The 25,658-nt window shown below is 46.0% G+C and overlaps 1 protein-coding gene across 5 annotated transcripts in view; it reads right to left on the bottom strand.

The window, feature by feature from the left end:
- The window catches only part of LOC138667605 (bactericidal permeability-increasing protein-like), a 295,646-nt gene that overhangs the window by 35,115 nt on the left and 234,873 nt on the right, over positions 1–25,658 (bottom strand). For 4 of the 5 annotated variants that reach the window (XM_069755743.1, XM_069755742.1, XM_069755739.1 and 1 more), the window contains one exon: positions 9,152–9,194. The exons of the other annotated variant lie outside the window; for it this stretch is intronic. In XM_069755743.1, the coding sequence (XP_069611844.1) occupies positions 9,152–9,194 (43 nt within the window). The remainder of the gene's footprint in view (positions 1–9,151; positions 9,195–25,658) is intronic. 5 annotated transcript variants of the gene reach the window in all.

Genomic DNA, 25,658 nt, shown 5'->3' on the forward strand with positions numbered 1-25,658 from the left:
GAACCCCACTTGCCACTACTACAGGGTAAGTGAGAAGAGTCAGACAAAGCACCAGAATTGGCGCATGTAATAGATGCGCCATTTCTGGGCAGCTGCGGGCTCCTTTTTTTTGGCTGGGGGGACCTATATCCATGGCTCCTTACCAGCCTGAGAACACCAGCCCCCAGCAGTCTGCATTAGCAAGGCTGGTTGTCAAAAATGAAGGGGACCACACGCTTTTTTAAAATTATTTATTTAAATAAAAATACGCATGGGGACCCCTCTATTCTTGATAACCAGTCTTGCTCAAGCTGACAGCTGATTGTTGCAGCCCCCAGCTGTGAGTTTTGCCTGGCTGGTTCTCAAAAATACAGGGGAATCAGTGCCATTTTTTATTTACTTATTTATTTAGAGCGCAGGCAGTGACTGATGAATACCCCCATCAGCTGCCTGCTGTCATTGTTATCACTTGAATACAATTTCCTGCCCTGTTCTCCTCCTTTGTCTACCCCTCCAGCACAGATTCACTTCTTATACCATATATTGTTGTTTGGCAAACGATAGACGCATTCGCAGGGCACAGGTAGTATTATACTACCAGGGGAGGAGTCCTGATGAGAGAATTTGTATATTTCCAGTGAATTCTGGGATAAGTGGAGATTCTCCCCAAGCTCAAAGAACACTAGATTTTGGCCGTTTCAGTTAAAAGGAAGACATCGCTAAACCAGGGGAGGAGTTCTGATGAGAGAATTTGCATATTCCCAGTGCACGATACACATGATTGGAATACAAGGCTAGAAGGATACTGTCAGGCTGCTGCAGTGCAGTGCAGTACAGTGCAACCTCCACCAGGGGGAGCTTGAGAGGAAAGTGAGACTGCACACACAGGACAGCAGAACAGACGCCACCAAGTGGCGAGAGAGTGGTCAGACAAGCCGAGTCAAAAGCATGAGATAGCATGACAGTATAAAAGGATTAGACAGACGGATAGTCAGGACATAGCCAGAGATCAGTAAACCAGAACGGGCAATATACGGTACAATAGGAACAAACAGTAATTAAGTAAATAACCAAGCCAGGAGATCAGAACCGGAGAACCAAGCAGACAAACAGACAGAGAAATACTGGGAAAAGGGCAGACAGAGGGAGTTAACAGACACAGGACAAGTCAGGGTTCACAGCAGGGCAAATCAAGAGCTACCAGCAGTGTCAGGTTAAGACACCAAAGGCAGAACTATAGCTGACACTGCCAGCAAGATTCATGGGAGCTAAATAGCAAACCTGAACCCAGAATGAGGCAGAGCAAAGTTAACCCTTGACATGATCCATCGAAAAAGAAATAACAGGCACTAATAAACCCTGGAACGGATCATGACAGATACAACTTATTTGCAAGAAACAGACTTGATAAGGAGGAGGTGTCCCATTGTATGTTAGAAAAGCGTATATCTTTAGAGAGATTGAAGCTTCAGAGATTGTGAGGTCTGTGGAAACTGTTTGGATAAGAATACAAGGAGAGAATAATGGAAAGGACAAGGGCTGAAGATATGGAGGAACTCTATGCATCAAATGGCCAAGTTTTCCAAAAAATATGACATAGTGGTCATGGGAGATTTCAACTATCCAGACATTGGTTGGGAATCTCTCTCAGGCAAAACTAACAGGCCAAGCAAATTCTTATCCTCTCTTGCTGACAACTTTATCTTCCAAAAGGTAGGGTAGAAAACAAGGGGATCTGCTGCCTTGGATCTAATCCTTATAAACAGGGAGGAAATGGTTGAGGAGGTAAGACTTGGGTATACTAATAGACCATAATCTGAACACGAGTCAACAGTGTGATGCAGCAGCAAAAAAGGCAAATACTTTAGATGAACGAATTGAGGATAAACTAATTAAATTTGCTGATGACACAAAGCTAGGAGGGATAGCTAATACTAGAGAAGAGAGAGAGAGGATTAAAAAAGATATACAGGTCCTTCTCAAAAAATTAGCATATAGTGTTAAATTTCATTATTTACCATAATGTAATGATTACAATTAAACTTTCATATATTATAGATTCATTATCCACCAACTGAAATTTGTCAGGTCTTTTATTGTTTTAATACTGATGATTTTGGCATACAACTCCTGATAACCCAAAAAACCTGTCTCAATAAATTAGCATATCAAGAAAAGGTTCTCTGAACGACCTATTACCCTAATCTTCTGAATCAACTAATTAACTCTAAACACATGCAAAAGATACCTGAGGCTTTTATAAACTCCCTGCCTGGTTCATTACTCAAAACCCCCATCATGGGTAAGACTAGCGACCTGACAGATGTCAAGAAGGCCATCATTGACACCCTCAAGCAAGAGGGTAAGACCCAGAAAGAAATTTCTCAACAAATAGGCTGTTCCCAGAGTGCTGTATCAAGGCACCTCAATGGTAAGTCTGTTGGAAGGAAACAATGTGGCAGAAAACGCTGTACAATGAGAAGAGGAGACCGGACCCTGAGGAAGATTGTGGAGAAGGACCGATTCCAGACCTTGGGGAACCTGAGGAAGCAGTGGACTGAGTCTGGTGTGGAAACATCCAGAGCCACCGTGCACAGGCGTGTGCAGGAAATGGGCTACAGGTGCCGCATTCCCCAGGTAAAGCCACTTTTGAACCATAAACAGCGGCAGAGGCGCCTGACCTGGGCTACAGAGAAGCAGCACTGGACTGTTGCTAAGTGGTCCCAAGTACTTTTTTCTGATGAAAGCAAATTTTGCATGTCATTCGGAAATCAAGGTGCCAGAGTCTGGAGGAAGACTGGGGAGAAGGAAATGCCAAAATGCCTGAAGTCCAGTGTCAAGTACCCACAGTCAGTGATGGTGTGGGGTGCCATCTCAGCTGCTGGTGTTGGTCCACTGTGTTTCATCAAGGGCAGGGTCAATGCAGCTAGCTATCAGGAGATTTTGGAGCACTTCATGCTTCCATCGGCTGAAATGCTTTATGGAGATGAAGATTTCATTTTTCAGCACGACCTGGCACCTGCTCACAGTGCCAAAACCACTGGTAAATGGTTTACTGACCATGGTATTACTGTGCTCAATTGGCCTGCCAACTCTCCTGACCTGAACCCCATAGAGAATATGTGGGATATTGTGAAGAGAAAGTTGAGAGACGCAAGACCCAACACTCTGGATGAGCTTAAGGCCGCTATTGAAGCATCCTGGGCCTCCATAACATCTCAGCAGTGTCACAGGCTGATTGCCTCCATGCCACGCCGCATTGAAGCAGTCATTTCTGCCAAAGGATTCCCGACCAAGTATTGAGTGCATAACTGAACATTATTATTTGATGTTTTTTTTGTTTGTTATTAAAAAACACTTTTATTTGATTGGATGGGTGAAATATGCTAATTTATTGAGACAGGTTTTTTGGGTTATCAGGAGTTGTATGCCAAAATCATCAGTATTAAAACAATAAAAGACCTGACAAATTTCAGTTGGTGGATAATGAATCTATAATATATGAAAGTTTAATTGTAATCATTACATTATGGTAAATAATGAAATTTAACACTATATGCTAATTTTTTGAGAAGGACCTGTAAATAAATTGGAGCAGTGGGCAGCAACTAACAGAATGGTTTATATCAAGGAAAAATGCAAAGTACTGCATCTGGGCAATAAAAATTAAAAAAGCATATACAGAATGGGAGGAATAGGGCTAAGCAACAGCACTAATAGCTCACAGACTGAACACGAGTCAACAGTGTGATGTAGCAGCAAAAAAGGCAAATGCAATTCTGGGATGTATTAACAGAAGCATACAGTCTAGATCACGTGAAGTCATTATTGTCCTCTACTCCTCTTTGGTCAGACCTCATCTGGAATACTGTGTCCAGTATCGGGCACCACATTTTAAAAAAGACTTCAACAAACTCGAGCAAGTTCAGAGAAGAGCGACCAGAATAGTGTCCGGTCTGCAAACCATGTCCTATGAGGAATGGTTACTGGCATTGGGAATGTTTGTCTTGCAAAAAAGAAGACTAAGAGGAGACTTAATAGCTGTCTACAAATATCTCATGGGCTGTCACATTGTAGAAGGGTCATCTTTATTCTCATTTGCACAAGGAAAGATAGAAGCAATGGGCTGAAACTGAATGGGAGGATACACAGATTAGTTATTAGAAAAAACTTTTTGACAGATAGGGTGATCAATAAGTGGAACAGGCTGCCACAAGAGGTTGTGAGTTCTCATTCCATGGAAGTCTTCAAACAGAAGTTGGACAGACATCTTTCTGGGATGATTTACTGAATCCTGCTTGGAGCAGGAGGTTGGAACAGATGACCCAGGATGTCCCTTCCAACTCTACCATTCATTGATATCACTATTGCATGGCCATACATAGTGGATGCTTTCCTGAAACGGAAAGTACTTGCAAGCAGCATAATACAAAGAATAGCAGGTTTACCCAGAATCCTTTGCAGTAGGCGGAGCTATGCAAATCATCTCTTTCCACCCCAGTCTAATCCACAGTGCTTGGAATCGCCAAGCGTGCAATGCTGCGGATTAGTTTCTAAATTTACACAGCCAACCAATTCCTACCCGTGGACACGTGTTTCGGGCTTTAGGCCCTCATCAGCACAGGGCTGGAATTGGTTGGCTGTATGGAGTGGGGCTCGGTGAGCAAGCGATACATATATGCTAGCCACCTTAGGGAGAGACCCAAGTTGGGCTAAATGTAGCGGGACGAAAGAGACCGAAAAGCCCTCTACTTAAAGGAAATACATAGTGGATGCTTTCCTGAAACGGAAAGTACTTGCAAGCAGCATAATACAAAGAATAGCAGGTTTACCCAGAATCCTTTGCAGTAGGAGGAGCTATGCAAATCATCTCTTTCCACACCAGTCTAATCCACAGCGCTTGGAACCGCCAAGCGTGCAATGCTGCGGATTAGTTTCTAAATTTACACAGCCAACCAATTCCTACCTGTGGACACGTGTTTCGGGCTTTAGGCCCTCATCAGCACAGGGCTGGAATTGGTTGGCTGTATGGAGTGGGGCTCGGTGAGCAAGCGATACATATATGCTAGCCACCTTAGGGAGAGACCCAAGTTGGGCTAAATGTAGCGGGACGAAAGAGACCGAAAAGCCCTCTACTTAAAGGAAATACATAGTGGATGCTTTCCTGAAACGGAAAGTACTTGCAAGCAGCATAATACAAAGAATAACAGGTTTACCCAGAATCCTTGGCCATGCATTTTTTGCTGGTTCATCTGACCTGCTTATTTTGCATTTTAGCCTGTACTTTGTAGTGAGGGTTTAATTCCCTCATTTCTTTTTCTCTGGTCCAGCTTTGTGCAAGATTTTATTGTATATTTGTAAGGAGAACAGCATTTTATGTTCCCTGGGAACATTATTTGATGTGCACCTATTCATCTTTGCGGCAGATAGTATCAATATAGACCTGGGGAGTGCATACCTATGGTGCTAGTTACAATTACACTGTAAAAGGGCATATAATTTCCAGAGAATACATGTATTCTTCATGCTGAGATTTGCATTGCCATTGTTTTTGTGCTCAAGGTGCTGGTTACAGTTGTTCACCTTTAATTCCAATGAAGGATATACAATCATTGGGATATTTATTTATTTATCAATAGGTGTGAGACAGGGCTTGTAGCCCTATTATGGGTATTTATGTATTTCTGTTTTGGTTTTAAATGTTTTTATGTTTGCAGTGTTAAGTATGGCAATAAAGATTTGGTATTTTTATATCTTTGAGTGATCCCTGAGGTATATATGACTCTTTTTCTCCTTTGGCATTTTTGAACTCTGTTTCGCCATATAACAAGTGATCTTTTTATTATGGGGTGTTGCCCTCCCCTTCTGTTGCATTGTTATCACTTGAATACAACTGTCATCATTCTCTCCTGCCCCTGCTGATCACTGGCAGAGCAAGGGAGAATGATGAGAATCGTCTTCAGCACCCAGCGCCAGGGAAGAGCGCTTACCGTAGTGCTGCTTCCCTGGCACCCATTGTGTGTTACTAATGCATCACACGGGCGGCACATGGCTGCCACACATGTGACGCAAGTATTACACACACGGACACTGACATCTCCAGTACCGTTTTGATGTTAGCGCGAGCGCCATGGGAAAATTTCTAACGGCGCTCGAACTAACATCAGAAAGGTGAAGTGAGTTCATTGGCTGTTAACTCACAGGACCTTTCTGAAGGCACCAGGAGCGTGAAAACTTTCTGACGTTAGACAGGTCCTATGAGTTCACTGACTTATACTACACGCGTAGCAGATGCTGCTCAGTGCCTCTGCTGGAAGACAGGCTGCACGGTCGCTTAATGCAACCATGCAGCCTGCCATCTAGATGTGGCAGAGCTAGACTGTCATCGAACAAATGGATTAGCAGCATCTCTGCAGAAAGATGAGGAATATTGTTGTTTGCTTTTTTAACTTTTTTGCAGATGACAAGGGCATCGGGGGAATGGGCGATGTCATAAGTATGGTTTAATTAAGATTATTAAAGGAGTCTCTGTCATTCTTTCAATTAAGGAACTTTTTTCTGGGTGTCTGTGTTTTCATACAATGTAATTATGGGGTTAGTAATGGGGCATCTTATTCTCCATTACTAACCTCAGGGCTTGATATCACCTGACAATACAAAGGTGACATCAACAGTGCAAGTGGGGAGAGAGGTTAAATGCCAGCATTGGCTCATCTTAAGGTACCTTCACACTGAGCAACTTTAGAACGATAACGATAGCGATCCATGACGTTGCAGAGTCCTGGATAGCGATATCATTGTGTTTGACACACAGCAGCGATCAGGATCCTGCTGTGACATCGCTGGTCGGAGCTAGAAGGCCAGAACTTTATTTCGTCACTGAATTACCCGCTGACATCGCTGAATCGGCGTGTGTGATGCCGATCCAGCGATGTCTTCACTTGTAACGCTTAGTAACCCGATATTTACTCTGGTTACCATTGTAAATGTAAAAAACCTAAACACTACATACTTATATTCCGGTGTCTGTCGCGTCCCTCGGCATCAGCTTCCCTGCACTGTGTCAGCGCCGGCTGGCCGTAAAGCAGACCACAGTGGTGACGTCACCGCTCTGCTTTACGGCCGGCGCTCTCCAGCGACCACACAACGACTAAACAGCGACGCTGCAGCGATCGGCATCGTTGTCTATATCACTGCAGCGTCGCTTAATGTGATGGTACCTTAAGAGATGCACCTTTTCTGGGGTGTCTGAGAGCTCATGATTTTAGCCTGGAGGGGGGGCAGTATCTATGGCCCCTTCCTAGGCTATTAATATCAGCCCGCAGCTGTCTGCATAGCCTTTGCTGGTTATTAATTATAGGAGGACCCCACATCTTTTTCTTTTAAGGTCCCCATTTTAATAGCCAGTAAAGTCTAAGTATACAGCTGTGAGCTGATATTAATAGTCTCCACAAAAATGTAAAATAGCCAATAAATTTAGTTCAACTTCACAGATATGTTCCACTTGTTGTTGATTCTTCACCAAAAATTTACATTTGGTATCTTTATGTTTGAAGCATGATATGTTGGAAAAGGTTGAAAAGTTCCATGGAGCCGAATACTTTCGCAAGGCACTTTATCTATTCTATCTATTCTATTCTAACCTGTCACTCTGTGATTTTACTATACGCGGCACATGAGGTGCCAGCTTTTATTCTTTTACCAAATGTTACTGACTTTTTCCGATTTTAAGAAAAATGCTTGTGTTACCGATCACGAATCCGAATGTACAATATTCGTGCCGAATTTATGTTTGGCAATTGATTTCTAAACATATTCGCTCATCTCTACTTGTAAGTAATTGGTAGATGGCGGAGGATGCTCGGTACCTGACAGCGTCTTCTCCCACCCCCAAATTCATTATGATGCTATCAATTACTTATAGTGAATGATGGGGTCGCAGGACAGGGACTGAGGCTATGTGCACACGTTCAGGATTTGCAGGAGAAGATTCTGCTGCATTTCCCAATGTGTTGCCGGGAAGAAAGTTGCGTAAAATACATTTATTTTTTCCACATTTTTGCCCCATTAGAACAGGTGGAATATACTGTAAGAATTTACATTATAAATGTCTGTAAGATCCAACCCGGTACCACCAGCCACCCAGCTTTGTTACTCTATCATATATTTTCCTGGTAAGCGCTGCTCTAGTATATTTACTATGGTCATGTAAACCACTTGGTCACTGCATTTGTGTATCATATGGAGAGTTGGTGTATACCCTGTTTTTACATCTTTTTGCTAGCACTTGCGGATTACTGTAATTTTTTTAAACTGAGTGTTTTTGGTTTTACTATGCTCTTTTGTGTCTTCAAGTTTCTTGGTGGTGTGTGAGCATGTTCCTACAGACTTGTTCACTGTGCAAGTAGCCCATGTGTTCCTGTAAGCATTCTTTAATCCTGAAGATAAGCCCCCGATGTAACCTGAAAGTTAAGAAAAACAAGTTAGATTATACTCACCCAGGGGCGGTCCGGTGCAGTCCGGTCCGATAGGCATCACGGTCCGGCGCCTCCCATCTTCATGCAATGACGTCCTCTTCCTTGCTTCCTGTCGTGGCTCCTGCACAGGCATACTTTATCTGTCCTGTTGAGGGCAGCGCAAAGTACTGCAGAGCGCAGGCGCTGGGAAAGGTCCGAGAAGCCCAGTGCCTGCGCACTGCAGTACTTTGCACTGCTTTCAACAGGGCAGTTAAAGTACGCCTGTGCAGGAGATGCGACAGGAAACAAGGAAGAGGACGTCATCGCATGAAGATGGGAGGCGCTGGACCCGTACCACGACGCCCATCGGACCGAATCGCACCTGACCGCCCCCAGGTGAGTATAATATAACTTGTTTTTATTATCTTTCAGGATACATCGGGGGCTTATCTACAGCATTACAGAATGCTGTAGATAAGCCCCTGATGTTTGTGGCCGAAGCTTATACACAAAACGGTAGTTGATAGATTCCCTTTAATAAACTAACCTGCAAAAGCTTAGAGACTCATAGTAAACTGTGAATACACAGTTTTACAGTTTACACTGGGTTTTTCTTGGTGTGTTTGAACTTTAGTACACCCACACAATCTTTTGTCTCCTTTTTTTGGATTATTACTTTTTTCAAGATTAAAGAAATACTTATTCTGTATACTTACATCAATATGGCCAACAAAACTTCTGAAATCCCGGAACTTAAAACTGAATTAAAAATAAAAAGACATGACCTTAAACATTAAATTGAAAACAAAATACATCATGACGCCGAAGATATGCACAGACTGTTTTCTATTGCATTTAATAGATTTTAACTTTGGATCAGCCATCAGCATTACAAAGTGCCTCCATGGAGCTCAGACTTAAGGATAGGTGGTCTATTGCAATCATTTCATACTTTATATTTAGAGCATCCCAATTGCATAAATTGTCTAATAAAAAATACCAATTTGTATATGAACAGTTATGTGCAAAATAATAGCAATTTAACTTCACTAATATGTTTATTACTGTTTTTTCATTAAAGATGATAAAACATGGGAGAAAAATTCATGACTAGGTGTAGGCGAGTAATGGACAACCAGCAAAATCAACAGTCATGACATGCATGCTGCTAATTGAGTGAATTTGACTCATTTAATGAAAGGGGACTGTTCTAATTTATAGCAGTGTGGAGATCAATTAGTGAGGCTATTCATTTTGGGAAGAAACAGGTGTCAATTATGGCCCTTATTTAAAGGAGCACAGCAAAGGTTGAACTTGCTGGTTTTAGCAATTGCTCAGTGAGTAAAATTAGTCATTCCAGACATTGCGACATTGCACCGAAGGAGAAAGAACTTTGATCAAGAAGTTGACTGGAGAGAGGTAAACATATAAAGAAGTGCAGAAAATAATTGGCTAGTCAGTTAAAAAGATTTCCAATGCTTTAAAATGGCAAACAGAACCAGAAACATGTGGCGGAAAAGAAATGCTATCATCCGCATAGATTAGTGATGAGCGAGCATGCTCGCCACTACTCATTGCTCACCAGAGCATCTCACTGCTCGAAATGTTAAGACCTTGCAGGGTATTTCTAGAGTTGCTCGGTGGAAGCTTGGGTCCCCGCCCTGCATGTTTGGCACTCTTTAGAGAGCCAATGAACATGAAGGATTGTCTGCCACAAAAGGCAAGGGACGGGGAACTGGACATGATGGTGATGTTGATAGTGCATGCAGAGGCCGAGGCCGTGGGCAAGATGAAATTGTGCCACAACAAACACCCACATCTTCTTGCCTGACCTTTCTGTCTGAAATAACAGGGGACCGCAGCATACCACTATTGAACCCAGAGCAGTGTCAAAAGGTTGTTGGCTGGATAGCAGATAATGCTTTCAGTCACTTTGCCACCACCACAACCACCTTGCCTTTCACACAGTCGAGTCTCAGTAGCCATGAGTCTGAACTGCATATTCCTCACCCTGAGACTCCTTCCTCCCACCATGCCGAGTGCCCAGAGACAATTGATCCCACACTTCGACACTCTGAAGAGCTGTTCACTATTCCATTTATATTTTCAGGACTCTCGAAAAGGCCACATGAAGCAAGGCAAGAGGAGATCGCAGGTAGTGATGTCCAAATATTTGAGCAGCCACAGTCACACGAAGGCAATGGTGGGAAAGTGATCAGGCACATAGCAGCAAAGCACCCGACTTTGTGGGCCGAACCCCGGGGTCCAGGAACAGTGTCTGCGGGTGACACCACTGCTTCTTCCGCTCTTGTGCATGAAAGCCAATTCCCTGCCCATGGTGCATGCGAAGATGCCTCCTGCCCTGCACCTGTCATTGCACACATTTTACTAGCACCATCAGGGAGCACTTGCCACATCCTTGTCTCAGCTCAGCGTTCAGTTGTCCATACCCCAGTCCTTGGAAGGCAAGCGCAAATACACAGCCAATGCCTCACAGGCCACAATACTAAATTCCCACATTTCTCGTCTGCTTGCGCTCGAAATGTTGCCTTATAGGCTCCTGGAGACTTAAGCTTTCGTGGCGGCCGTCCCTTGGTATTCGGTCCCCAGCCACCACTATTTCTCCCGGTGTGCCATCCCCGCATTTCATAAGCATGTGTCCCAAAACATTAGCTGTGCCCTCAACAATGCAGTTACTGGGAAAGTCCACCTAACCATGGACACATGGACAAGTGTTTGTGGGCAGGGATGGTACATTTTGCTGACGGCACACTGGGTTAACATAGTGGAATCCGGGACGCAATCGGACCTTGGGATGGAACCCATCCTCCTGATGCCGAGGATTGCGGGCTCTGGGTCAATCAGGGTTGCCACCACAGTCTACAGCTCCTGCACCCCATCCTCCTCCTCTTCTGCATCCATCTCTGAAATGACCACATCAGTCACAAGCTGGGCACTGCCTCAGCCAAGCAGAAACAGGCTGTGCTGAAGCTATTATGCAGTGTCTGGAGGATTCCGTCTCCAGAGGGCCAGCGCCAGAAGGTAAGTGTTCCCCCATGAAGGTATGTAGGCTCCTTTCCTGGGCTCCGGCGCTTCCAGTTCCAGTGGCGTCAGGGAACTGGGTGGTGCGGCGGGGGCACGGCCAGTGATGTTCCTTTCATGTCCTCTCGGGCGCTCCTGCGGCCTCATTGGAGGGTGCAGTGATGTCGTGGCGGGGGTGGGGCCTAGGAGGCCGTCCTGGAAGCTGGTTGCCGGTAGTTTTTTCTCCTTGTGTGTCGCCAGGTCATGGGTGTGCGGCAGTGCCAGCAGGGGGTGCCAGGGGTGGGGGATGCGTGTCGGGTCCTGAGGCGGGTGGACCCCTGGCCAAGAGACCTGCTTACCTGGATATCCGAGGGATGAGGGGGCATAAGAAGGCCTGGATGCTGCAGCATTTTGCTTCTGTTCCATCAGTAACATGGATACATCGGAAGCTCTCATAGAGCAGCAGGAGGAACAGCTGCTGCAAGCTTCAGAGCAGCATGCTTCTAATAGACCCTGTGCAGGCCAACTAAAGACCTGGGTAATGTGTAGTAAACGGGCAAGTGGTCAATCCAGCCACAGAAGTTCCTTCCGGTTGGAGGAATCAACAGCGTCGGCATAGAAAAATTCCCCCCGTGTTCCGGTACCTACTATTGCTGCTTGGGTAAGAGATCTTCATCAAAGTACACCAGTGATGCAGTCTTTTTTACTTTATGTTTTTTCTACCTGATAGAAGACGTGTTCTGGTAAATTGAGACACAGGGAGTGTGCCCTCTGCGATTGCCCCCTGACAGACACTTTCCTTAAAAAAATTATGTCAACCTTGTGTTCGACAGACGGTAGCGGAAGAGACCTCGAACCACCACCCTGAGGGAGATTATAAGATTGGAGGTGAAGGAGTCCTTAAAGACCCTATCCCAGAGAGAGTCTTCAAAGAGAAAGAGGTCTGGGGGTAGAGCAAGTTTGTCAGAGTCAGATTCCTCGGTCGTCCTTAAATAGGATGAAAACTCTTCAGGACCTTTATCCCCTTCTTCATCTTCAGAGGAGGACTCTAGCCATTTTTGTTTTTCCCTGGACCGCATAGATAAATTGGTTAAAACAGTCATGTCCACTCAGGGTTGGCGTTAGGGTCAGAAAACCAGGTCACGCAGCCGCTATGGGGCCCCTGTGAGACAGGGGGGCCCGCCTGCCACCAGCGTCGACTCCCCCGTCGCATTGAACTATACCGGCGTCTACCGGGACAGTTCAAAGCAATGATGGAGGAGTGTTATGATCTGGTGGTTTAGGAGCAACATGGGACGAGCTCTGAAGGAAGTGGTACCTGTACTGACCGCAGTCCCTAAGCTCAACACAACACTAGAAGTAGCCGTGGAATGCTCCTGACACTCCCTAGGCACCTCGTCACAGCCTGAGAACTAACTACCCCTAAAGATAGAAACAGGAAAACTATCTTGCCTCAGAGAAAATCCCCAAAGGATAGATAGCCCTCCACAAGTAATGACTGTGAGTGGAGAGGGAAAAGATATACACAGAATGAAACCAGGATGTAGCACAGTAGGCCAGTCTAGCTAGATAGATAGGACAGGATGGAATACTGTGCGGTCAGTATAAAACACTACAAAAAATCCACACAGAGTTTACAAAAATCTCCACACCTGACTAAAGGTGTGGAGGATAAATCTGCTTCCCAGAGCTTCCAGCTTCGCTGAATGAATTCATACTGACAAGCTGGACAAAACATAGAAAGCACAGAACGGATAAGTCCACAACCTGTGGACAGAAAAGAGCAAGCAAGGACTTAACTTTCCTGAACTGGTCAGGATAACAGGGAAATCCAAAAGAGATGTGAATCCAACCAGGAACCATTGAGAAGTGGCACAAGCTGAAGGAAAGAGCCAGGCTAAATAGCCGAGCAGAATAGACAATCAGTGGAAGCAGCTGCTGACTGCTAAATCCAAGGAGCAGCCATTCCACTTAAAACCACCGGAGGGAGCCCAAGAGCAGAACTCACAAAAGTGCCACTTAGAACCACCGGAGGGAGCCCAAGAGCGGAATTCACAACAGTACCCCCCCCCTTGAGGAGGGGTCACCGAACCCTCACCAGAGTCCCCAGGCCGATCAGGACGAGCCAAGTGAAAAGCACGAACCAAATCGGCGGCATGGTCATCGGAGGCAACAACCCAAGAATTATCCTCATGGCCATAACCCTTCCACTTGACAAGATACTGAAGCCTCCACCTCGAAAAACGAGAATCCAAAATTTTCTCAACCTCATATTCCAACTCTCCCTCAACCAACACCGGGGCAGGAGGATCAACCGAGGGAACAACGGGCACCACATATCTCCGTAACAAAGATCTATGGAAAACATTATGAATGGCAAAAGAGGCTGGAAGGGCCAAACGAAAAGACACAGGATTGATAATCTCAGAAATCTTATAAGGACCAATAAACCGAGGCTTAAACTTAGGGGAAGAAACCTTCATAGGAACATGACGAGAAGACAACCAAGCTAAATCTCCCACACGAAGCCGAGGACCAACACACCGACGGCGGTTAGCAAAATGCTGAGCCTTCTCCTGAGACAACGTCAAATTGTCTACCACATGAGTCCAAATCTGCTGCAACCTGTCCACCACAGAATCCACACCAGGACAATCAGAAGGCTCAACCTGCCCTGAAGAAAAACGAGGATGAAAACCAAAATTACAAAAGAAAGGTGAAACCAAAGTAGCCGAACTAGCCCGATTATTAAGGGCAAACTCGGCCAACGGCAAGAAAGTCACCCAATCATCCTGATCAGCAGACACAAAGCATCTCAAATAGGTCTCCAAGGTCTGATTAGCTCGCTCAGTTTGGCTATTAGTCTGAAGATGAAACGCCGAAGAGAAAGACAAATCAATGCCCATCCTAGCACTAAAGGCCCGCCAAAACCTAGAGACAAACTGAGAACCTCTGTCAGACACAATATTCTCCGGAATGCCATGCAAACGAACCACATGCTGAAAAAACAATGGAACCAAATCTGAGGAGAAAGGCAACTTAGGCAAAGGTACCAGATGGACCATTTTAGAGAACCGGTCACAAACAACCCAGATAACAGACATCTTCTGGGAAACAGGAAGATCCGAAATAAAATCCATGGAAATATGCGTCCAGGGCCTCTCAGGGACCGGCAAAGGCAAAAGCAACCCACTAGCGCGGGAACAGAAAGGCTTGGCCCGGGCGCAAGTCCCACAGGACTGCACAAAAGCACGCACATCGCGCGACAAAGAAGGCCACCAAAAGGACCTAGCAACCAAATCTCTGGTACCAAAAATCCCCGGATGACCAGCCAACACTGAACAATGAACCTCAGAAATCACCTTACTTGTCCATCCATCAGGAACAAACAGTTTCCCCACTGGACAGCGGTCAGGCCTATCAGCCTGAAATTCCCGAAGCACCTGCCGCAAATCAGGGGAGATGGCAGAAAGAATCACCCCTTCCTTAAGAATGCCAACCGGCTCAAGGACTCCAGGAGAATCAGGCGAAAAACTCCTAGAGAGGGCATCAGCCTTAACATTCTTAGATCCCGGAAGATACGAGACCACAAAATCAAAATGGGAGAAAAACAGGGACCATCAAGCCTGTCTAGGATTCAGCTGCTTGGCCGACTCGTGGTAAATCAGATTCTTATGATCAGTCAAGACCACATCACGGTGCTTAGCTCCCTCAAGCCAATGTCGCCACTCCTCAAACGCCCACTTCATAGCCAACAACTCCCGATTGCCGACATCATAATTGCATTCCGCAGGCGAAAACTTTCTGGAAAAAAAAGCACACGGTTTCATCAAAGAACCATCAGAATCCCTCTGAGACAAAACGGCCCCTGCCCGAATCTCAGAAGCGTCAACCTCAACCTGAAAAGGAAGAGAAACATCTGGCTGACACAACACAGGGGCAGAAGTAAATCGGCGTTTAAGCTCCCGAAAGGCCTCAACAGCCGCAGAAGACCAATTCGTCACATCAGCGCCTTTCTTCGTCAAATCAGTAAGGGGCTTAACCACACTGGAAAAGTTGGCAATGAAACGGCGATAGAAATTAGCAAAGCCCAAAAATTTTTGAAGGCTCTTCACAGATGTGGGTTGAATCCAGTCATGAATAGCTTGGACCTTAACAGGATCCATTTCCATAGACGAGGGGGAAAAAATAAAACCCATAAAAGAGACCTTCAGAACTCCGAATAGGCACTTAGACCCCTTCACAAATAAAGCATTATCACGAAGGATCTGGAATACCATCCTGACCTGCTTCACATGAGACTCCCAATCATCAGAAAAAATCAAAATATCATCCAAATATACAACCATGAATTTATCAAGATAATTGCGGAAAATATCATGTATGAAGGATTGGAACACAGATAGAGCATTAGAGAGCCCGAATGGCATCACAAGGTATTCAAAATGGCCTTCGGCGTATTAAATGCAGTTTTCCATTTGTCACCCTGTTTAATACTAACAAGATTATATGCCCCTCGGAGGTCAATCTTAGTAAGCCAACTAGCCCCCTTAATCTGAGCAAACAAATCAGAAAGCAAAGGCAAGGGGTATTGGAATTTGACCGTGATCTTATTAAGAAGACGATAATCTATACTGGGTCTCAAGGAGCCATCCTTCTTAGCAACAAAAAAGAAACCCGCTCCCAATGGTGACGAAGACGGCCGAATATGCCCTTTCTCCAAAGATTCCTTAACATAGCTCCGCATGGCGGCATGCTCTGGCACAGACAGATTGAAAAGTCGGCCCTTAGGGAACTTACAACCTGGAATCAAGTTAATAGCACAATCACAGTACCTATGTGGAGGAAGGGAACTGGACTTGGGCTCATCAAATACATCCTGGAAATCCTACAAAAACTCAGGGACCTCAGAAGAGGGGGAAGAGGAAATTGACATCAAAGGAACGTCACTATGTACCCCTTGACAACCCCAACTAGTCACAGACATAGTTTTCCAATCCAGCACCGGATTATGTTCCTGTAACCATGGAAAACCCAGTACAACAACATCATGCAGGTTATGCAACATCAGAAAACAGCAATTTTCCTGATGTGCTGGAGCCATGTACATGGTCATCTGCGTCCAGTACTGAGGTTTATCCTTGGCCAATGGTGTAGCATCAATGTCCCTCAAAGGAATAGGGCTCTGCAAAGGCTGCAAGGAAAAACCACAGCGCCTGGCGAATTCTAAGTCCATTAAGTTCAGGGCAGCGCCTGAATCCACAAATGCCATGACAGAAAAGGACGACAATGAGCAAATCAGGGTCACAGATAAAAGAAATTTAGGCTGTACAGTACTGATAGTAACAGACCTAGCGACCCTCCTAGTACGTTTAGGGCAATCAGAAATAACATGAGCAGAATCACCACAGTAAAAACACAGCCTATTCTGACGACTGAATTCCTGCCGTTCTGTTCTAGTCAAAATCCTATCACATTGCATAGGCTCAGGACTCTGCTCAGAGGACACTGCCATATGGTGCACAGCTTTGCGCTCGCGCAGACGCCGATCAATCTGAATGGCTAGAGACATAGATTCGCTCAAACCAGTAGGCGTAGGGAAGCCCACCATAACATCTTTAAGGGCTTCAGAAAGACCTTTTCTGAAAATAGCAGCCAGAGCATCCTCATTCCATTGAATGAGCACAGACCATTTCCTAAATTTCTGGCAGTATAATTCTGCCGCTTCCTGACCTTGACACAGGGCCAAAAGGGTTTTTTCTGCATGATCCACAGAATTAGGTTCGTTATACAATAATCCGAGCGCTTGAAAAAATGCGTCTATATTCAGCAATGCCGGATCCCCTGATTCAAGGGAGAATGCCCAGTCCTGAGGGTCACCACGCAGCAAGGATATGATGATTTTAACTTGCTGAATGGGATCACCAGAAGAACGGGGTTTCAAAGCAAAAAACAATTTACAGTTATTTTTAAAGTTCAAAAACTTGGATCTGTCCCCAAAAAACAAATCAGGAGTAGGAATTCTAGGATCCAAAGCCGGAGTCTGGACAACATAATCTTGGATACTCTGTACTCTTGCAGCAAGTTGATCCATACGAGAAAACAAACCCTGAACATCCATGCCAGAGCACAAATCCTTAACCACCCAGAGATCAAGAGGAAAAAAAAGACAAAACAGAGCACAGAAAAAAAAATGACTCTGAATTTTTTTTTCCTTCTTTTGAGATGCATTTAATTCATTTTTGGCCACTTGTACTGTTATGATCTGGTGGTTTAGGAGCAACATGGGACGAGCTCTGAAGGAAGTGGTACCTGTACTGACCGCAGTCCCTAAGCTCAACACAACACTAGAAGTAGCCGTGGGATGCTCCTGACACTCCCTAGGCACCTCGTCACAGCCTGAGAACTAACTACCCCTAAACATAGAAACAGGAAAACTATCTTGCCTCAGAGAAAATCCCCAAAGGATAGATAGCCCCCCACAAGTAATGACTGTGAGTGGAGAGGGAAAAGACATACACAGAATGAAACCAGGATGTAGCACAGGAGGCCAGTCTAGCTAGATAGATAGGACAGGATGGAATACTGTGCGGTCAGTATAAAACACTACAAAAAATCCACACAGAGTTTACAAAAATCTCCACACCTGACTAAAGGTGTGGAGGGTAAATCTGCTTCCCAGAGCTTCCAGCTTCACTGAATTAATTCATACTGACAAGCTGGACAAAACATAGAAAGCACAGAACGGATAAGTCCACAAACCTGTGGACAGAAAAGAGCAAGCAAGGACTTAACTTTGCTGAACTGGTCAGGATAACAGGGAAATCCAAGAGAGATGTGAATCCAACCAGGAACCATTGACAAGTGGCACAAGCTAAAGGAAAGAGCCAGGCTAAATAGCCGAGCAGAATAGACAATCAGTGGAAGCAGCTGCTGACTGCTAAATCCAAGGAGCAGCCATTCCATTTAAAACCACCGGAGGGAGCCCAAGAGCAGAACTCACAAAAGTGCCACTTAGAACCACCGGAGGGAGCCCAAGAGCAGAATTCACAACAGAGGAGAGAGCATCACCTGACTCTCCCTCTCCCATCATTCCCCGCTCTGCCTCTGACACTGCGGGTGAGCGTCATCGCACACTCACTGTGTGCCAGGCAGTGTGGCGGCAGCCGCCGACACAGGAGCAGGGAGCAGCGTGGGCACGAGGAGAGGTGAGGAGCTTGTGTGTTGTTTTTTTACTGGACTGTGGGGGGCCATTCTCGGGAGGGGAGAGGAAGGGAGGGAAGGGGGATGTGGGCTGTGCTGTATACTAGTGTGTGGGCAGTTGTTGTGAATTCTGTGGCTGAGTTCACTTCTGTGGTCACAAGTGGTATTGCAGTCTCTGGGCTTCCTCCCTCAGGTGTTTTGGTGAGCTCGTTGGCTGCCTTGCTATTTAGCTCCACCTGAGTCTGTCTTCCTTGCTCCTTGTCAATGTTCCAGTGTTGGATCTGAGCTACTGCATCTTTCCTTGGGCCTGCTGCTCTGCTAGATAAGTGCTTCTAGTTTGTTTTCTGTTTTTTCTGTCCAGCTTGCTATTAACTTTTGCTGGAAGCTCTGAGAAGCAAAGGAGTGCACCGCCGTGCTGTTAGTTCGGCACGGTGGGTCTTTTTGCCCCTTTGCGTGGTTTTCGTTTTAGGGTTTTTTGTAGACTGCATAGTTCTCTTTGCTATCCTCGCTCTGTCTAGAATATCGGGCCTCACTTTGCTGAATCTATTTCATTCCTACGTTTGTCTTTTCATCTTGCTAACAGTCATTATATGTGGGGGGCTGCCTATTCCTTTGGGGTATTTCTCTGAGGTAAGTCAGGCTTGTATTTCTATCTTCAGGCTAGTCAGCTCCTCAGGCAGTGCCGAGTTGCATAGGTAGTGATAGGCGCAATCCACTGCTGCTTATAGTTGTGTGAGGATAGATCAGGTACTGCAGTCTACAGAGATTCCACGTCTCAGAGCTCGTCCTATTGTTTTTGGTTATTGCCAGATCTCTGTATGTGCGCTGATTACTGCACGCTGTGTTGCCTGATTGCCAGCCATAACAGTACAAGGAGCCCCACCAATGATTCCCAATAGAGGGAAAAAAGAAATCCTGACATCATTTTTTTTTCTTAGCTCTGTCTTCAGTCTTTTTTTTCCCCTAGACATTAGAGTGCTTCAGGACACAGCTGTGGACATGGATATTCAGGCTCTGTGCTCCTCAATGGATAATCTCGTTGTAAATGTACAAAAGATTCAAGATACTATTGATCAGAAATCGATGCTAGAACCAAGAATTCCGATTCCTGATTTGTTTTTTGGTGACAGAACTAAGTTCCTGAGCTTCAGAAATAATTGTAAGCTATTTTTGGCCTTGAAACCTCATTCTTCTGGTAATCCTATTCAACAGGTTTTGATTATTATTTCTTTTTTGCGCGGCGACCCACAGGACTGGGCGTTTTCTCTTGCACCAGGAGATTCTGCATTGAGTAATGTTGATGAATTTTTCCAGGCGCTGGGATTGCTTTACGATGAGCCTAATTCAGTGGATCAGGCTGAGAAAAATCTGCTGGCTTTATGCCAGGGTCAGGATGATGTAGAAGTATATTGTCAGAAATTTAGGAAGTGGTCAGTACTCACTCTGTGGAATGAATCTGCACTAGCGGCTTTGTTCAGAAAGGGTCTCTCTGAAGCTCTTAAGGATGTAATGGTGGGATTTCCTATGCCTGCTGGTTTGAATGAGTCTATGTCCTTGGCCATTCAGATCGGTCGTCGCTTGCGCGAGCGTAAATCTGTGCACCATCTGGCGGTATTGTCTGAGAGTAAACCGGAGCCTATGCAGTGCGACAGGACTATGACTAAAGTAGAACGGCAAGAACACAGACGTCTGAACAGACTGTGTTTCTATTGTGGTGATTCTACTCATGCTATTTCTAATTGTCCTAAACGCACTAGACGGTTCGATAGCTCTGCCGTTATTGGTACTGTACAGTCCAAATTCCTTTTGTCCATTACCTTAATGTGCTCTTTGTCATCGTATTCTGTCATGGCGTTTGTGGATTCAGGCGCTGCCCTGAATCTGATGGATTTGGATTATGCTAAACGTTGTGGATTTTTCTTGGAGCCTTTGCGGTGTCCTATTCCGTTGAGAGGAATTGATGCTACACCTTTGGCCAAGAATAAGCCTCAGTACTGGGCCCAGCTGACCATGTGCATTGCTCCTGCACATCAGGAAGTTATTCGCTTTCTGGTAATTCATAATTTGCATGATGTGGTCGTGTTGGGGTTGCCATGGCTACAAACCCATAATCCAGTATTGTATTGGAACTCTATGTCGGTAACCAGCTGGGGTTGTCAGGGAGTACATGGTGATGTTCCATTTTTGTCTATTTCGTCATCTATTCCTTCTGACATCCCAGAGTTCTTGTCGGACTTTCAGGATGTATTTGAAGAGTCCAAGTCTGATGCCCTACCTCCGCATAGGAATTGTGATTGTGCTATCGATTTGATTCCTGGTAGTAAATTCCCTAAGGGTCGTTTATTTAATTTGTCCGTACCTGAACACACCGCTATGCGCAGTTATGTGAAGGAGTCCCTGGAGAAGGGACATATTCGCCCATCGTCGTCACCATTGGGAGCAGGGTTCTTTTTTGTAGCCAAGAAGGATGGTTCGCTAAGACCGTGTATTGATTACCGCCTTCTTAATAAGATTACTGTTAAGTTTCAGTATCCCTTGCCATTGATTTCTGACTTGTTTGCTCGGATTAAGGGGGCTAGTTGGTTTACTAAGATTGATCTTCGTGGTGCGTATAATCTGGTGAGAATCAGGCAGGGAGATGAATGGAAAATGGCATTTAATACGCCCGAGGGTCATTTTGAGTATCTGGTGATGCCGTTCGGACTTGCCAATGCTCCATCTGTTTTCAGTCTTTTATGCATGACATTTTCCGTGAGTATCTGGATAAATTCTTGATTGTTTACTTGGATGACATTTTGATCTTCTCAGATGATTGGGAGTCTCATGTGAAGCAAGTCAGAATGGTTTTCCAGGTACTGCGTGCTAATTCCTTGTTCGTGAAGGGATCAAAGTGTCTCTTCGGTGTGCAGAAAGTTTCATTTTTGGGGTTCATCTTTTCCCCTTCTACTATCGAGATGGATCCGGTTAAGGTTCAGGCCATCCAGGATTGGACTCAGCCGACATCTCTAAAAAGTCTGCAGAAATTCCTGGGCTTTGCTAATTTTTATCGTCGCTTCATCTGTAATTTTTCTAGCATTGCCAGACCATTGACCGATTTGACCAAGAAGGGTGCTGATTTGGTTAATTGGTCTTCTGCTGCCGTGGAAGCTTTTCAGGAGTTGAAGCGTCGTTTTTGCTGTGCCCCTGTGTTGTGTCAACCTGATGTTTCTCTTCCGTTCCAGGTCGAGGTTGATGCTTCTGAGATTGGTGCAGGGGCGGTTTTGTCACAGAGAGGTTCTGGTTGCTCAGTGTTCAAACCATGTGCTTTCTTTTCCAGGAAATTTTCTGCTGCTGAGCGTAATTATGATGTGGGCAACCGAGAGTTGCTGGCCATGAAGTGGGCATTCGAGGAGTGGCGTCATTGGCTTGAGGGTGCTAAGCATCGCGTGGTGGTTTTGACTGATCATAAGAACCTTACTTATCTTGAGTCTGCCAAGCGCTTGAATCCTAGACAGGCCCGTTGGTCGTTATTTTTTGCTCGTTTTGATTTTGTGATTTCATACCTTCCGGGCTCTAAAAATGTGAAGGCGGATGCTCTGTCTAGGAGTTTTGTGCCCGACTCTCCGGGGTTATCTGAGCCGGCGAGTATCCTCAAGGAAGGAGTCATTGTGTCTGCCATCTCCCCTGATTTGCGGAGAGTGTTGCAGAAATTTCAGGCTAATAAACCTGATCGTTGTCCGGCCGAGAAACTGTTCGTCCCTGATAGGTGGACTAGTAAAGTTATCTCTGAACTTCATTGTTCGGTGCTGGCCGGTCATCCAGGAATCTTTGGTACCAGGGAGTTGGTTGCTAGATCCTTCTGGTGGCCATCTCTGTCATGGGATGTGCGTGCTTTTGTGCAGTCCTGTGGAATTTGTGCTAGGGCTAAGCCCTGCTGTTCACGTGCCAGTGGGTTGCTTTTGCCCTTGCCGGTCCCGAAGAGGCCTTGGACACATATTTCGATGGATTTCATTTCTGACCTTCCCGTTTCTCAAAAAATGTCGGTCATTTGGGTGGTCTGTGATCGCTTTTCTAAAATGGTCCATCTGGTGCCCTTGGTTAAATTGCCTTCCTCCTCTGATTTGGTGCCTTTGTTCTTCCAGCATGTGGTTCGTTTACATGGCATTCCTGAGAATATTGTTTCTGACAGAGGTTCCCAGTTTGTCTCGAGGTTCTGGCGAGCCTTTTGTGGTAGGATGGGCATTGACCTATCTTTCTCCTCGGCCTTCCATCCTCAGACTAATGGCCAGACCGAACGAACCAATCAGACCTTGGAAACATATCTGAGATGTTTTGTTTCCGCTGACCAGGATGATTGGGTGTCATTTTTGCCGTTGGCTGAGTTCGCCCTTAATAATCGGGCCAGCTCGGCTACCTTGGTCTCTCCATTTTTCTGCAATTCTGGGTTCCATCCTCGTTTCTCTTCAGGACAGGTTGAGTCTTCGGACTGTCCTGGTGTGGATTCTGTGGTGGACAGGTTGCAGCAGATCTGGACTCAGGTAGTGGACAATTTGACCTTGTCCCAGGAGAAGGCTCAGCTTTTCGCTAATCGCAGACGCCGTGTGGGACCCCGACTTCGTGTTGGGGATCTGGTTTGGTTATCTTCTCGTCATATTCCTATGAAGGTTTCCTCTCCTAAATTTAAACCTCGTTTTATTGGTCCGTATAAGATTTCTGAGATTCTCAATCCGGTGTCTTTTCGTCTGATCCTCCCAGACTCCTTTTCCATACATAATGTATTCCATAGGTCGTTGTTGAGGAGATACGTGGCACCTATGGTTCCATCTGTGGAGCCTCCTGCCCCTGTTTTGGTGGAGGGGGAATTGGAGTATATTGTGGAGAAGATTTTGGATTCTCGTGTCTCTAGACGGAAACTCCAGTATCTGGTCAAATGGAAGGGTTATGCTCAGGAAGATAATTCCTGGGTTTTTGCCTCTGATGTCCATGCCCCAGATCTTGTTCGTGCCTTTCATGTGGCTCATCCTGGTCGGCCTGGGGGTTCTGGTGAGGGTTCAGTGACCCCTCCTCAAGGGGGGGGTACTGTTGTGAATTCTGTGGCTGAGTTCACTTCTGTGGTCACAAGTGGTATTGCAGTCTCTGGGCTTCCTCCCTCAGGTGTTTTGGTGAGCTCGTTGGCTGCCTTGCTATTTAGCTCCACCTGAGTCTGTCTTCCTTGCTCCTTGTCAATGTTCCAGTGTTGGATCTGAGCTACTGCATCTTTCCTTGGGCCTGCTGCTCTGCTAGATAAGTGCTTCTAGTTTGTTTTCTGTTTTTTCTGTCCAGCTTGCTATTAACTTTTGCTGGAAGCTCTGAGAAGCAAAGGAGTGCACCGCCGTGCTGTTAGTTCGGCACGGTGGGTCTTTTTGCCCCTTTGCGTGGTTTTCGTTTTAGGGTTTTTTGTAGACTGCATAGTTCTCTTTGCTATCCTCGCTCTGTCTAGAATATCGGGCCTCACTTTGCTGAATCTATTTCATTCCTACGTTTGTCTTTTCATCTTGCTAACAGTCATTATATGTGGGGGGCTGCCTATTCCTTTGGGGTATTTCTCTGAGGTAAGTCAGGCTTGTATTTCTATCTTCAGGCTAGTCAGCTCCTCAGGCAGTGCCGAGTTGCATAGGTAGTGATAGGCGCAATCCACTGCTGCTTATAGTTGTGTGAGGATAGATCAGGTACTGCAGTCTACAGAGATTCCACGTCTCAGAGCTCGTCCTATTGTTTTTGGTTATTGCCAGATCTCTGTATGTGCGCTGATTACTGCACGCTGTGTTGCCTGATTGCCAGCCATAACAGGCAGTGCTGTATACTCGTGTGTGGGCAGTGCTGTATACTACTGTGTGAGCAGTGCTGTATACTACTGTATGGACTGTGCTGTATACTACTGTGTGGGCTATGCTGTATACTACTGTGTGGGCTGTGATGTATACTACTGTGTGGACTGTGCTGTATACTACTGTGTGGGCTGTGCTGTATACTACTGTGTGGGCAGTGCTGTATACTACTTGTCACGCTCAAGCCCTGACTGGTGGGCGTGAGCTCGGAGGGTTTGTGGCCCCAATGTGCCATGAATTAGACTACCCTGGAAGGGGTGTGACAATGACAGCTGCCTGGGTCTTCACTGGAGCCTCTGATGGTGAGATCAGGCTTGTGCGGCAGGCAGCCGCCAGGTGCTACTCCAGGGTGGTGTCTGGTTGTGGCTGCTGATCCCTCTTGGAGAACAGGAACACTAGGACAGGTGCAGGCATCAGGCAGGACTAGCAGATGAGCATGGATGAAATGCAGACGAGTAAGCTGGCACGGCTAAGACACAGGGCTGGCAGAGACACAGGGCTGGCAGGAACGACAGACACAGGGCTGGCAGGAACGGCAGAGACACAGGGCTGGCAGGAACGGCAGAGACACAGGGCTAGCAGGAACAGCAGAGACACAGGGCTGGCAGGAACAGCAGAGACATAGGGCTGGCAGGAACGGCAGAGACACAGAGCTGACAGGAACAGCAGAGACACAGAGCTGACAGGAATGGCAGAGACAGAGCTGGCAGGCACGGCAGAGTCACAGGGCTGGCAGGCACGGCAGGGACACAGGGCAGGTTGGTGTGGTGTATGACAGAACAGGTAGGAACCTGTTCACACAGGGGGTGTAGGTACGGATATGAAGTATGAAGGAACAGGTTGGGACCTGTTTACACAGGAGGTGCAGGTAAGGAAGCAAGCAGGAAGGAATGAAGTATGAAGGAACAGGTTGGGACCTGTTCACACAGGAAATGCAGGTACGGAAACAAGCCGGAAGGAAAGGAGTATGAAGGAACAAGTTGAGACCTGTTCACAGTGGAAGAGATCCGCAAGGCTGCAGATAGGAGCGGTAGAGCAGCAAGAGATAGAGCAGCAACAGAAGCTAGGCAGAGCGGAACTGCAAGGAATGCGGAGAGGAGCAGAAGTTAGATTTCTGCAGCAGCAGGAGCGGAGCAGAGTAGAACGGAGCAGG

This window comes from Ranitomeya imitator, chromosome 2 (genome assembly GCF_032444005.1).
Source record: "Ranitomeya imitator isolate aRanImi1 chromosome 2, aRanImi1.pri, whole genome shotgun sequence".
In the NCBI taxonomy this organism is placed as follows: domain Eukaryota; kingdom Metazoa; phylum Chordata; class Amphibia; order Anura; family Dendrobatidae; genus Ranitomeya; species Ranitomeya imitator.